Genomic DNA, 14,486 nt, shown 5'->3' with positions numbered 1-14,486 from the left:
TTCTGCTGACGTTGCATTAACGGGCCCGCCGCAGCTCCGTCTCACCGACGGAGAAACAGGCGCAGAGCTTTGTTCTCCCGCGGAGGGAGCGCAGGGCCACTCGGGCTGACTCAGCTAGTCAGAAGCAAGGCCAGGACCTGGGCCCGGCGCGCTAGGCCCCGCCTCCTGCGGAAGAGCGCCCTCTTCTTGTCCGCGGCACCTTTTGTCTTCTGGAGAAGTCTGGAGCAGGGGCAGCTAGAGGGCAGCAGTCGGGGTAACGGGACACAAGCTTGTCGTCAGGAAAAATTCCTCACTCAGTGGGGCTGCCCCAAGAGGTGATGGCGCCTCTCTTTTTAATTACATTGATGTGACACTTTAAGAGTGCCTTACAATATCCCCTTAGCGACCACCTTGGGAGTGTACACCGTCATCCCCATGTTCAGATGAGGAAGACTGAGGCAAACACAGATAGTGAGTGACCAAGGCAAAATCTGAACTCGGGTCTCTCAGACCGGTTCCATCTGGTGCTGGTGTCCGACTAACTGTGGCTTGTGGCAGTAGAGAATTAGCCGACACTGTCCCATGACCCCACAGTCTCTTTCAGCCCTAAACCTGCGATTTTGTGATATGTGTGGCGCCCCCTTGAGGACAAGGTCGGTGATGATGTTTTTCCCCCTCCCCCCCTCCCGGCCCTCCTCCTCTTTCTCCCAGCGTCAGCAGCTATGACCGGGGCCAGCCGTACGCCACCGAGTGGTCTGACGATGAGAGCGGAAATGCCTTCGGGGCGGGCGAGCCCAACGGGGGCGCCAACCCCTTTGAGGACGAAGGCAAGGGGGTGCGGGTCCGGGCGCTTTATGATTACGACGGGCAGGAGCAGGACGAACTCAGCTTCAAAGCAGGTTTGCGCGGGGGGCGGGGCGATCTTGTGCCGGGAGAGGCCGACGGGCGCTGTGGGAGGGCAGCAGGAGAGTTGGGGGCGGGGCTCAGCAAAGCGTCCCACCCGAGGGGGACAGCTGTGGGTGCAGATGCTGACAGGAGCGGCGGGGGAAGGGGGAGCGGTGTGGGATGTTGGGGGTTGGGCAGAGGAGGGCCCTGGGATCGTGCCGCCCTCCCCAACCATTAACCCATTCTCCCGGTGTGTCCCTCCAGGAGATGAGCTCACCAAACTGGGAGAAGAAGATGAGCAGGGCTGGTGCCGAGGGCGCCTGGACAGCGGGCAGCTGGGCCTCTACCCTGCCAACTACGTGGAGTCCATCTAACTGTCTCCCCACGCCCCCGGCCACCTCTCGCCTCTCCCGGGCAACGTGTCTCCTGAGCTCCCTTCTCCGCCTCCGCACCCTCATCCCTCGCCAGCCCTTTTCTGTCTTCAGTCCTTTTGGATCCATCCTCCTCCACAACCAACCCATTCCTCCTCCCGCCCCGGCTCCATAGAGTACCAGACATATTTTCCAATCAAGCTTTTATTTTTTTAAAAGTCGTCTTGGGAAGAAAAAAAAAATAGAACAAAAAAAAAAAAGAAAAATATAGAAAAATATAGAAAAACCAGACACAAGTATTTGCAATAGTACCATAGAGTGGGGGCAGGAAAGGGGCAGAGTTGAGGAAGTAACCCTCCCCCAGGTGAGGGGCCGCAGCCTCAGCCAGGGATGTTGGTAAGGGGTCTTGATCTTCACCAAAGAGGTCTCTCTCTCCGTGCCCTTCAGAAGTCCCGAAAGACCCCGCCCTCCAGACCTCTGACTCCCATCCGCTGTCCTCAGGGTGGCTCTAAAACGGCAGAGCTGGAAGGGAACAGACTGTCTAGCCTAGCCCCTCTTTTTAGAGAGGAAGAAACTGTAACTTGAAAAAGGAAAATGACTAAGGTTGTGTTACAGAGTAGCCACAGATAAAAAAGCTCAGAATTCCTGACTCAACCCAGTGCTTTTTCTACTACACCACACTGATCTCTGAGAATTCTTGTTCCCACCTTCTCTCCGCTACCCCTTCTCTCTTTCTCTCTCTCTGTCCTTCTCAGTCTCTCCCCCCATCCTCCCCACCATTTCTTCTCCAAAAGGACAGCCCACCCCTCCACCTCTCATACATCTACTAGAGGGCTGCTGTCTGGGGGAGGTTTTGGTCTTTCAGTCTCCAAGTCTTCCACTGAGCTTCCTGAGGTGTTCTATTCTTACACATCCTTTTCTTAGCTATTCAGTCCCCTCTCTTGGAGGCCATGGAAAAGGTGAGGAAAAAGGAGATGCAGGCAAAAGGCCTGGGGGAGGGGCAGGATGAACTCCATACTCTCCAACCTGGGGTAGGTGAGAAGTAGTAGCTCCCACAAAGTAATTATGGGGAGCTAAAGGTGCAGTCACTCCCAGCATAGAGAGATGGGGAAATAAGGATGCCTAGAGCATCTCCTGATCATGGCAAATTCTGATCCAGGGCCTTTGGGAGACGGAACAGCCTTCTCCTTCCTGAGTAGTTGAGCTCAGCCCCATGTCTTAGAAAGTGTCATGGGAGATGGGATCCTGGTGTAGAATCCAAATGGGATTACCAATGTTGTGGCAGTGAGAGCACTGCAGAGCTGAGAGTGAGCCCTAACCTGTGTGGGTGGCCTTTCCCAGAGGTTCAGCCTCTCAACATTTCTCCATGGTGAGAAGGGAAGAGTTGCTTCAGGGCAGCTATCTTACCCCAGACATGATTGCTGATCTGGACAGAAGGGGTCGTCCTTCTAAATATACCCTACACACAGATACCTCACTCCCTAAAGTAAACACTTGCTAGATTACTTTTAAAACCCCAAAGTTCTGAAAAGATTTGGCACCTTGCAGACAAAATCAGCAACAGGAGCAATTACTTTATCAGAGAGGATTCAGGAAGGGAACATTTTATCATGTTTGACATTCAGAACCCAGCTCTATTTCTAGATATACCATATGGAACCCGCTGTTTCTCTCCACTTCTGTATAGCTTATCCTTCCCCTTCCTCTTCCCCTTGCGGGTATCAGATAGGCACTGTAGGTTAGGGGCTCTTCCCTAAAAGCTTGTGATTGAGAGCCATCTTTTGAAATCTCAGGTCTATGGGACTATTGATAAGGGAGAATAGAAGGCATTCCCAACTCTAAGTCCTCTTCAGCCTTCCCCCTTATCCTTAGGAGAGCTACTCCTAGAAATTAAGGTCATCCTCACCCCCAAAACTGGTTCTTTACTGGACAGGATTACATAAGCATTTAAGAAGAAGACTGGACAGGTGAAAAGCAGCTTTTGTTCTACAATATGGCTACTGCCTAAGGTGATACAGTAGTCTGATCTCCCTGGAGTCTTCTTTTTCCCTCAATTTTTTCCTTTCAGGGAAGTGGTGTTTGTTTCCATTCCCCTTCTCTCCCACCTCCTGGTCTGGGCAAACTTGTACCACAACCAGCTGAGCTCAGGAGGTCTGGGATAGAAGACTAATGGACCTACAGACAAAAATGAAATTTCTTGCCAAAATGGAAGGCAAGAGATAGTAGACACAGAGGATTCCAGTTCTTCACTTCCTCCTAACTAGGCAGCTGCTACAGGGACACTGGAAGATTATACTCCATTCAAGCCAGTGGTCAGGAGCCCTGGAATAGGATGAGGAGAGAAGACTCCACAGGGCCTTCCCTGCCCCTATCTGCACCCTCTGAGGTGCAGAGAACAGAGTGGTGGTTGTAAAGGGCTGTCCTGGTGACCTCTGTTTGTAGGGTCCCATGGCTGGTCTCCCAGGGGAGCTGATACCAATGGATACAGCACCAGGTGAGGCTTGATTTTGGCACTCTCCTCCTCCACCTCCTAGAGCCTTCGAAGCAGAAGCCAATTCTAGCAGCATCAAGATTCTTTATTCCTTAATCGGATTATCCCTTCCCCATTTATTGCTGCTAAAGCCTAAGGAAGTATGAGTCAGTAGGGCTGTGGAAGTGGAATTTGAAACTCAGGACAGTGGATAGGTGCCTTTTACTCAGCCAGTAAGAACTTCCAGCAAAAAGAGTATTTGATAATTTTTTTTTTTTTTTTTTTTTTTTTTGCGTCCAGAAGCCTTGACTTTGTCAATTCTTCTAAACCTACCCTGAAACTTTAACTCCCAGACTCTTCAAGTTTTGATGCCCAGTGGCAGTGTTCTGAGATGGGCCTAATTAGAGTCTGATCTCTTCCTAGGGTCAAAGGCAACCACCCACTAAGTGCACACCTGTCCCCACAACTCTTCCTACTTTCTCTCCCCACCCCTGATGCAGCTTTAGACTTCTACTCTAATTTGAGATGGTCCTCTGTAAAATTCAAAACATTATTTTAGGAAACATCCAGTGCTGTATAAACTCCCCATCTTCACCTCATCTGGATAAGCAGAAAAGATCCAGGAATCCTCCCATCTTCCCAAGGTGGTTGTGAGGATCAAATGGGTTAATCATTATTAAAGCACAGTGCCTGGCACTTAGGATAGTAAATGATAGATAAATGCTAGCTATTATAGTCCAACTCTCCTGGTTATTCCTAAAATCAATTAGGACAGTGGGGCTCTTGTTTTTTCCTCTCCTCCTGGCTTCCCTGTAATCATCCTCAAGGAAACAGTAGGCCGCTTCTCCATCTTAGGACATGGATACGACTCCCTCTTCATGACAGGCCTGGAAATGGTCCTGTGGTTAGGGAAGGGAGGGGGTGGGTGCTCTGCCCAATCTCTTAGTCTCCCTTCTTTTCTTTCTGCAGTGGGCACCAACCTAGCCATGCCATCTCTCTTGCCCAAGGACTTGTTTTGGGGCCTCCATCCCTTGTAACTGCTAAGAAGTCCCCTACCTTCACACTCTGTCCCAGAACTTCCATATCAGCTTTTTTGGCTTTTCTGAGACTTTGGGATTGGTCTCTACAGCAGATGTGCCCAATCTAAAGGAGCATTTGCAAGAGAATGTGAGATCAGTGGTGATTTCCTATGGCCCCATAACACACACACACACACACACACACACACACACACACACACACATGCTGTGATTGACTGGATAAAAACCAGACATCTATTGCTGTCTCTTGGACTTTACCTTAATTTAAATATCCTCCACTCCTGGGGTCCTAGAGACCTGAGATTTTCCTTCAGAAACTGGTTGCCATCATGGGGCAAGTGCACAGAAAGAAAAGGTGGTACTGCAGAAAAAGTGCTGGCCCAGGGATTCAGGAAATCCTAGTTCTTGTCTCAATTTCTACCAAAACTTGCTCAGCATCCCCAGCGTTTGATAGACATTGGTTTTTGTTCCAGAAGAGGAGGGGGTTGGTGTGGTGGGTCCCTTCCAGCTTTGGCATCCCATCATCTCCAGGACCAGCAGAGACTGGAAGACCTCTCAGTGCAGGAGACCGTTAGAAACAAGAAGTGCCAGTGAAATCAGACTTGTGGCCACTCAGCAGCTGGGCTCAAGTATCTGAAGAACTGGCTTTTGGGAAAGGGAGTAGAACAAGGGATAATGGATAGAAGCTGAAAAAGAGTTCATTTCTAGCTCCAAAGCTGCCTACAATTACGTCCCCCCTGGAATTGGGCTGCTGAAGGAAAAAGTGTTCAGGTACTACTCAGATGGTGAGTGCTTATTGGAGTGTTCCAATATTTAAAGTGTTCAGGCAGACTTTAGATGACCTCTTTTGGAGAATGTTATGGGGGAGGGAGTTTATTCGGGCAGAAATACAACTAGAGGCCTCTAGAGCCTCTGCCAACTCTAAGACTTGTTCTGGGATTACCAGGGACTAAGAGCATTTGGAAAAGGCTTCATGGAGAAGATAGAGGGACAGAGAAGTGAGACCTGCACAGACAAGGCAGGTTTGGAGGCTATGGGCTGGAACTTTGGTAAGCTGTCTTCCCAAGGCCTGGCATTAGTCCTTATATTGCCATAATCCTGTTCTCATGGGGAGACTGTGGGGACTTCTTGGCCACCCCCTACTCCAATACTTCCCTTCCCTTCCTAGTTCCCTACACCTGTCCCACAGGTTCTTCCTTTAACTCTGTTCCTTCCATCCCAGTTGAAGCAAAACAAATTCCTAGGACAGAACCTGGGCCAAATCCATAACCACACCATGCATTAAAGGTAAAGAGGCAATGGGATAGATTTGGAATCAGTATTGGCTGTAGTCCCAGTCTGCTGCTTGTTACTGGGCAAGTTATTTTCCCTCCTCTAAATTCAGTTTCCTCCTTTGAGATAGGGAAGGGTTGACTCTCATTATATTAGGTTTTATTGTCTTTCTTATCTGTCTCGACCCCTACCCTCCAAATTGAGTGGGGAAGCCTGGTATGCTTGTCTTGGGTGAAACTGTTTCTTATGACAAAGTTCTCCAAATAGTGGGGTGCCTCGAGCTGTTTCTGTACCTGTTGGGAACTCCCTCTTTAGCTACAGCTCCAGGGACAGGAGCAAAGAAAGCTTGGGGTGGGGTGAGGTGGGATGGGTTTAGGGTGAGAAGGAAACTGGATCCAGAGATATGGTTGATCAGAGTATGCAGTTCTTTCATTAATATAAAGTCCTAATTCTAAAAGTCTCTGGTTCTACAATTCAGTGATATGTCCCATGAGCTGTAACACTGTTGTTCTCTCTATGGATGAAATGGGGGGTAAAGGACGTGAAGATGTGGGTTTCAGAGAGCCTGACTTTACTCAGTCTGAGAAGAATCCTAGCTCAGTCTCCAACTAGAGAGAAGCAGTTGGTTAGGGAGAGAGGCGTTTTATCTGAATTAAAAACTAGCTGGAACAAATAGGATTCCAAGCTGTGCTATTCTGGGAGAAAACAGGCGAACCCAATGTATATTAACATCCTTCCCTCCTCTTCCTCTGTTCCACTTCCCACCAAACCTCTTAAGAAGATTCTCTTCATGGTCAACTCTGAGGTTCACCAGGACCCGGTGAACAGATACAATGGCTCAAGGATATCCCATTGCTGTTTCATCATAGTCTGAGTTTGCATCTTTGTCCAACCTGCCTGTCCCCTCTCCTCTCTCTGTCCAACAGATATAATAGAGGGGAAGGACCCCAGGTCCCAAACAGACCCCCTGACCCCTTGACAACTCCCAAATCTATGAATAAAGACAAAACTATTTTATTCATGTATTATGAGTTTGGTTATTGGTGGAACCCTGGAAATGGGAGTCACACCTGGTGGGGATGGAGAGAAAGGACCTTTTTGAAGAGTTGAAGCATGGGCCCAGGGCCTGGAAGCTCGAAAGTAAGTGTTGGGAAAGTGGAGGAATTGGTCTGGTGGGATTGAGGATGGGGATGGGGGAAGGAGGGCACTGGTTGCTGGCATCATACAGCCTCATTTTCAGGTTCTTGTCAGGTTTGTCAAGGGAACTAAGGCTGGGAAGCAGATTTGTGAAATGGTCTCCTACACTTCTATGTGTGTCTGGAAGTACCTACAACTAATTCAAAGCTTATGATCCTTTCCCCACCCCATTTCACTCCTGTTTCACCCCCATCCTAAGCTCTAGATCTCTTGCCCATCTGATTGTCCTTTCTGTTCCACTGACTCTTCCCTCCCTCAGATCCCTGAGCTAGCTCTTCTACCTAGATGTTCTTCCCAGCCCCAGGTTCTGGGGGGGAGTGATGTCAAAGGAAGGAGAGAATCACAACTCCTGTCAAAGGGCAGAGCCAAGGAAACTAAATTAAAGATGGGCCTGAGAAGGGATGGGAGGAGTCAAAGAAAACCTATTGAACAAACTCCATTGGAAGAACCTGAGCCACCATCCACTGGTAGGGGAAAGAAAGAATGGAGGAATTGAGGGAGGAGGGGAAGAGAAAGCAGGGACTTGGTTTGTGTGGGCTGGCTGCCATATCTTCCAGCTCTCAGCTCTCTGATTCTGTGATCAGAAGTTAGGGGCAAAGGGGTGCAGAGAAAGAGGCAACTCTTCTTCTAGAGCCATTCAGGAGGCACAGAAGATGCCAACAGTCTGTTCATCTCAGAAGTAAACTTTTTGACAATAAAACTGTTGGAAGTGGGAAAAGATAGTCCAGGAAACAGCCCTCAATCTCTTAATTTGTCCTTAAATTTGGGTTAAAATTCTGACTTTGCAACTAACTAGCTGTGTCAGCTCAGGTAAATTTCTTAACCTCTCTGTCTCACCTGCCTCACCTGTATTATGAGGGAGTCAGATATAAGAGCTTCTGAGGCTACTTCTGGCTCTGAATGATGAGCCTGTGGTCCTCAGAAGGGAGAGGAGGAGTTTCTCTTAAACAAGCAAGCTGCCACGGTACTGAGAGTCCCAAACCTTCCTATTAAATCTCATACCTACTTGCACCTGCTGCCCCCTCTCTCACACACATACTCACACCTCATCCATTGGCACAAATTCTCCCACCCTCACAAGTCTGGAAATAGAAACATTCACAGATACACTGGGATGGGTGGGGAAGCTTGAGATCTGTTCACAAAGGAGATAAACAACTAACTTCTGGAAGAGTGGGGGGCTCTTCCCCACTGAGAGGCTCATTAGAGACAGATAGCTATAAGGTCTGATACACTAAGGAAGCTGGGGAAAGATCAGGGAATCATATCCCCTCTCCCACTTCCATTCCAGACCCCAAAGGCTTCCTTTGGCAAGGTGGGGGGTGGGGAGGATGGGGAGGCACCTGCATTTGTTACAGTGGCAGGCCTGGTTAGATGGGCCTGGTGTGGGGGCTTGGGGCTGCTTAAGCTTTGGAACTTCTTTATCCTATTTTTCAATCTTCCCTCTAGGAGGCAACTAAAAGGCCAACCAAGCCTATCACTCCAGATTTGTGCTGGGAAGGAAAAGTAAGAGAAGGCAGTCTGACCTGATCCCTACTGTTATTTTTGGTCTTAGGGAATGAGTCCCCTCACCCAGACCCTAACTGCAGCTCAGGACAACTGCAAGAATTCAAGGGATGGACCTAAAAAAGATAGATTCTCTTTGCTCATGTCTACCGCTTTACTTTGGCTTCTATATCCCCTTCCACACTATCTCCCAGATTCTTTTCCATATTCCTATTTCTCAAGTCTTCTCCATCTTCCTCCTCCCTTCACCAGCACAGACAATTCATCAGTGCTTCCCTCACTCCTCTGAACCCTTCTAGCCCCTACTTAGTCACACATTGCCATGGATACCCATTTTTGATCTCTGTGCATCTTCATGTGTATTTGGCTGCCTCCCCAATTAAACCATGAATTTTTTCAACTTAAGGACAAAGCCTCTGAATTCTCTAGCATTCATCTTCCTACCCATCTATCCCTATCTAGCCCAAAGCACAGACCTGATTCTTAGTGAACCTTTTTAGGCTCAATTAACAATGGAGAGGCTGATAACTGGCAGCAAGGGACCCCTGGGGGTCTAGAATCAGGTTGGGATCCTAAGCCACCAATCAGGGAAGAGTGAAAACAGTTGAAAGAGTCCTTCCTTAGATGGTCATTCCAAGGAAGTCTTAAGTCACAGTGACTCTGTGTGTGTGTGTGTGTGTGTGTGTGTGTGTGTGTGTGTGTGTGTGTGTGTGTGTAGGGGTATATGTATTTCCTCTCCCATGGAAGAGCATAGAATAGGGTAAAAGAGCAGGTTGATATTTTTGAAGGAGTCAGTTCAGCAATTTGATCAAAGAAAGACCCCATTCTCCATAGGGCTCCAGTCCCAGCAAATATGCTTGTGCTTGTTCATAGAGAAGACCACTCCTCCACCTCCCCAACACAGGCCCCTTGTTCCTAGGATCGGGCTTAGCTCTGGGGTTGGGCAATGAGCCAATCTGGAGATCAGCCTTACCAGTCCCCTTGACCCCTGAGCATAGATGTCAGCAGCACTGACTAGGGGCAGAGGGTTCTGAGTAGAGCAGACAGGGCCTAAGTTGGGGAGGGGCAAGCTGAGAGAGGGAAGCCAGTAGGGTGAGATCAGGGTAGCTGTTCTGTTCTGTCCCTCTCCTGGATCCCTGGGTCCGGGTGCTCCCAGTCAAACAGGATGCACAAACTGATAAACCAGTCGCTGGGAGATGTCGGGTTTGCGAATGATTCCTTTCTTGTAATACTGGCGGATGGAACGGCTCAGCTTGTCATAGTTCATGGCCGGACGATTTTTGCGGATGCCCCACAGCCGGGCCACCTGGGCTGAGTCCTCAATCTTGAAAATGCCTGGAGAATGTCATGTGAATGTAAGGAGAACAGGATAAAGGAGAGCAGAGAGAGAGAAGGAAAGAGATTGATGGAGTTAATTTAGATCAGTTTCCTGGATGGTGGAGAATTTGGGATAAGGGGATGTTAGTAGAATCAAGTCAAGCAAGGTCTTTAGCTCAACCTGCATTGGGGAAATAAGAACCAGATACAGGTGTGTGGGAGGTGTAGATATTTCCTCCCTAAACCTCTCTTGTCCTTCAAGCAAATTAGAAATATCCCAATAGTCTTATAAGCCTTTTGAATCTATCTTTGCATTTTCAGGCGGGACTGTATCTAAATCACTGAGGATGGGTGGCTCCCAGATGACCCTTTCCCCTAACATCTTCTTTCTGGGTTGGAGCAAAAGTTTATGTTCTCTTTTCGAGAGGCATTTTGGCCTGTTCCCCCAATAAGCATCTTCCAATGTTTACCTATAATTTCTCTTGCTGTAATCTTACTCCTTTCCCTTGATTTTTTTTTTTTTTTTTTTAGCTCATAATGAACTCTCCTTTAAACTACAACTCATATTCCCTGAGAGCAGCCTGGAGTAGTGGAAGAGCATCTGACTGGTGCGGAAAACATGGATTCAAATTTAGAGTCTCCCAGTTATAGTAGTGTGACTGGTCAGATCACTTAAGCTTAAACTTTTCAACAAATCACTCTTATCCTGCTAATCTTGTGAGCATGGATGGACGGAGAATAAAGGACAGCATGATTTAGATGATTCAAAATTGTTTGAATCACCAGACAATAATAATAATAGTATTATTAATAATAGCTAGCAGTTGCCATGTAATCAATATAGCATCCTTAATAGGTTAATGCCATAAAAGTTTTATTCTGACAATCTTTTCATGTTGGAAATATATGGTTTCAGTAGTAGAGGGCTTCTGCTTTCCAAAGACCAGGCTGGCTAAGTACAGAGAGGCTCATTGTCAATAGGCTGGCCATTCTAGTGATGACCTGGGGACCCTTGATATAAAAGGAAATGCAAAATGATCCTCAATCCTGTATGGACCCTTTCCTGTTCTGCAGTGATGCCAGCAAAATATTGAAAAAGGGAACAGAGGATTATGAGAATCAGAATTTTTAGATAATTTATAAGCATGAACCTAACCACTGGTGATTGTGACATCCTTGCCAAAGATACAGTAGGACAACTTACAACTGGAGGAAAGTAATTAGATTTTTAAAATGTGATCATATTAGGAAGATGCAGTTAGGTGAGTAAAGAGTGCATAGGTTGCCCTTGGAAAAAGCAAGTAGAAAATGAAATTAATTTTGTCATGTAGGGCAAAGGCAACAAGAAATGACTTTCTGTGGGACATGAAGCCATTTACCTCTTATATTGCTAATGTCAAGTGTAAGCAAAAAAAGATCACCATGAAAACAGCTACAGTTTGCATACTGATGATAATTGAGACAGAGGGCAAAAAGGTGGACCCTCCAAATAAAACTGACATATATAAACAACATTTATCTGATGGTGAGATGCTCTATTGTCACATGGAGGAGTTGGTGAAAAATGTTGGAAAATATGGCTCAGGGGAGGAGCTAGGTAGTGAAGGGGAGAGAGCACTAGCCCTGAAGTCAGGAGGACCTGAGTTCAAACCTAGCCTCAGATACTTAACACTTCCTAGCTGTGTGACCCTGGGCAAGTCACTTAACCCCAAGTGCCTCAGCAAAAAAAAAAAAAAAAAAAAAAAGAAAAAGAAAAGAAAAGAAAAGAAAACGTGACTCAGAATCAAGAAATCCAAAAAGTGGAGCAGCTAGGTGGTGTAGTGTTGAGAGCACCAGTCCTGAAGTCAGGAGGACCTGAGTTCAAATGTGGCCTCAGACACGTAATACTTCCTGGCTGTGTGACCCTGGGCAAGTCACTTAACCCCAAGTGCCTCAGCAAAAAAAAAAAAAATCCAAAAACCATATAGCATGAATATCTTATTCAAGAAGATGAGCACAAAAATAAAATAGCCAAAAACCCTTGACTATAATTGAACAGACAGGAAATGGTTACTGATGTGTGGGATCCTTTACAAATTGGCTGCCAAGTCATTCACTTGCTAAAGGAAAAAAGCCAAAATCAGAATTTTAAAAAAGAGTAAAAATGAGAGGAATGAATTTTTGTGGTAGAAACCCCCCTACAAAACATGAATATTTATTGATCAAAGAATGCTTGAACAATAGTGTTATGTGAATATAAAATGCTAACTATAAGAGTTTTTGAGAAACTTAGGAAGACTTATAAAAACTGATGCAGAGTTAAGGAAAGACCCAAAGAATAATGTATACAATACCCAGAGCTAGGTGGTATAGCAGATAGTGTTGCACCTGGAGTTAGGAAGTTCTGAATTGAAATCCAACCTCAAACATCTACTATCTATGTGAACCTGGACAAGTCACTAAACATTGGTTTGCCTCAATATCCTTTATCTATAAAATGTCACTCAACTTCCATGGTTGGTGTGAGGATCAAATGAGATAATACTTGTATTTAGCTAATTCTTGTAAAGTATTTATCCTCTAAAAGTTCTTTATCAAACATTTCTCTTTCCCTTTTGCTCACAAATGGTCCTTCTATACATCTGGAGACATTTCTGGAAAAGATGGTTCAGTCTCTTGTAAAGTATTTAAATACATGATACCTGGCACATAGAAGATGCTTTGTAAATATTATTATTATTAAAAGAAAACTAAAAGGAAGTTGAATTCTGATTAATTGTAATGATTAATCTGAGTCCCTCAAGTTGGTATAGATAATTAAAGAAGCCTTATCCCTTGGTTTCTGAAAAGAAGATAACAGGTACACAATACTGCATACTCTGTCAGTGTCTTAATAAATGTTGGTTGACTGAGCTCATACCCCAACAAAAACATCAGCGGGAAGAAAGTCACCATATACATCAAAGTATTTATAGTAGCATTACTTTATAAAGATCAAGTGGGATTTAATACAAAGATATATAAAAATTTAGGAGCAGCTAAGTGGTGTAGTGGTTAGAGTGCCAAATCTGGGGTCAGGGAGACTTACCTTCAGGAGTTCAAATTTGGACTCAGACATTTATTAGCTGTATGACCATGGGCAAGTCATTTAATTGTATTTACCTTAGTTTCCTCATCTGTAAAATGAGCTGGAGAAGGAAATGGCAAATCACTCTAGTATCTTTGCCAAGAAAATCCTAAATGAGGTCACCAAGAATCAGGCATGTCTAAACAACATGATATGACACTTCCACATGTCACAGAGGAGGAAACATGCTTCACATATTTTCAGACCTTTTCAATGTTTTAACCACTGGACTGATTTCTAAAATCTTTTTTTTTTTGGGGGGGGTTTTTAAAATACTATTTGTATTTGGGATAACTTTCTGGGAGGAAGGATATTGGTTCTAATTATGATGATGCAAATAAAAAGACATCAATAAAATCTCATTTTCTTAAATAGTAAATGCTTATTGAATAGAATTATGTACAACAATTACTCTAATTTACAAATAAAGCAGTAATGGAGCAGGCTAGACATCTAGGAAAATCAAAGCATAACAGAGAGAGTTGCTTAGGTGCTACAGTGGTACACTTATCCCTTTATAATGTTGAAATCTAGTCAAGATAATCACTGTGGTGCAATTATGGTAGAACATGGAGAAATATTACATAGGATGAGTGGTTTTTTTTTTATTTTTCCATTGTTGGAGGAAAGACCTTTGCAGTATAAGTCAGTGTAAATAGAGGACAGAGAACTGTCCTTGGCCCTGTTCTGCTCAACATTTTTATCAATGATTTGGATAAAAACTTGGATGGCATGCTTCCAAATTAGCAAATGACACATTGTTGAGATAAATAGTGTCCGATGTCAAGAAAAGGAGTCTTCCTGATTCTATCCACTGTGCCACCTCATTGCCCTTAATTAAGAAGACCAGAGTTCTCAGGGCAGCGAGGTGACTCAGTGGATAGAGCACCAGCCCTGAAGTCAGGAAGACCTGAGTTCAAATCCAATCTCAGACACTTAACACTTCCTGGCTGTGTGACCCTGGGCAAGGCATTTAACCCCCAATTGCCTCAGGGGGGAAAAAAAAAAAAAAAGATGATGACCTGAGTTCAAATCTAGACTCAAACATTCACCAGCTATGTAACTATGAGCAAGTTATATAACTTTTACTTTTCTCAGTTTCAGTTTCCTTATTTGAAAAATGGGGATACCTTTCAGGCTTGTTGGAAGAAATAACTAATATTTGTAAAGTGCTTGGCATAGTACCAGGCACATATTATTTGTTGTTCTTGTTTAACGGTTCAGTTGTGTCCAATTCTTTATGAGCCAATACTGTCTGAGATTTGGGGGGCACAGACGCCATTTCCCTTTCCAGTGTAGCACACAGTAGGTGCTTAATAAATGCTTTCCCCCTCTCTAGTCTA

General features: G+C 45.4%; 2 protein-coding genes across 8 annotated transcripts in view; one reads left to right on the top strand and one right to left on the bottom strand.

Moving 5' to 3' along the window:
- Window positions 1-7,034, top strand: part of PACSIN1 (protein kinase C and casein kinase substrate in neurons 1) — a 101,134-nt gene extending 94,100 nt beyond the window's left edge. For all 5 annotated transcript variants that reach the window (XM_074311226.1, XM_074311231.1, XM_074311225.1 and 2 more), the window contains 2 exons: window positions 691-878; window positions 1,129-7,034. In XM_074311226.1, coding sequence (XP_074167327.1) covers window positions 691-878; window positions 1,129-1,238 — 298 coding nt within the window. In that variant the 3' untranslated portion in view covers window positions 1,239-7,034. The remainder of the gene's footprint in view (window positions 1-690; window positions 879-1,128) is intronic.
- Window positions 1,424-14,486, bottom strand: part of SPDEF (SAM pointed domain containing ETS transcription factor) — a 67,596-nt gene continuing 54,533 nt past the window's right edge. For all 3 annotated transcript variants that reach the window (XM_074311233.1, XM_074311234.1, XM_074311232.1), the window contains exon 6: window positions 1,424-10,055. In XM_074311233.1, the coding sequence (XP_074167334.1) occupies window positions 9,877-10,055 (179 nt within the window). In that variant the 3' untranslated portion in view covers window positions 1,424-9,876. The remainder of the gene's footprint in view (window positions 10,056-14,486) is intronic.

Source organism: Sminthopsis crassicaudata, chromosome 4 (assembly GCF_048593235.1).
Source record: "Sminthopsis crassicaudata isolate SCR6 chromosome 4, ASM4859323v1, whole genome shotgun sequence".
Classification (NCBI taxonomy): domain Eukaryota; kingdom Metazoa; phylum Chordata; class Mammalia; order Dasyuromorphia; family Dasyuridae; genus Sminthopsis; species Sminthopsis crassicaudata.
Note: the sequence above shows the minus strand (reverse complement) of the source record. Positions and strands in the feature narration are given on the sequence as shown.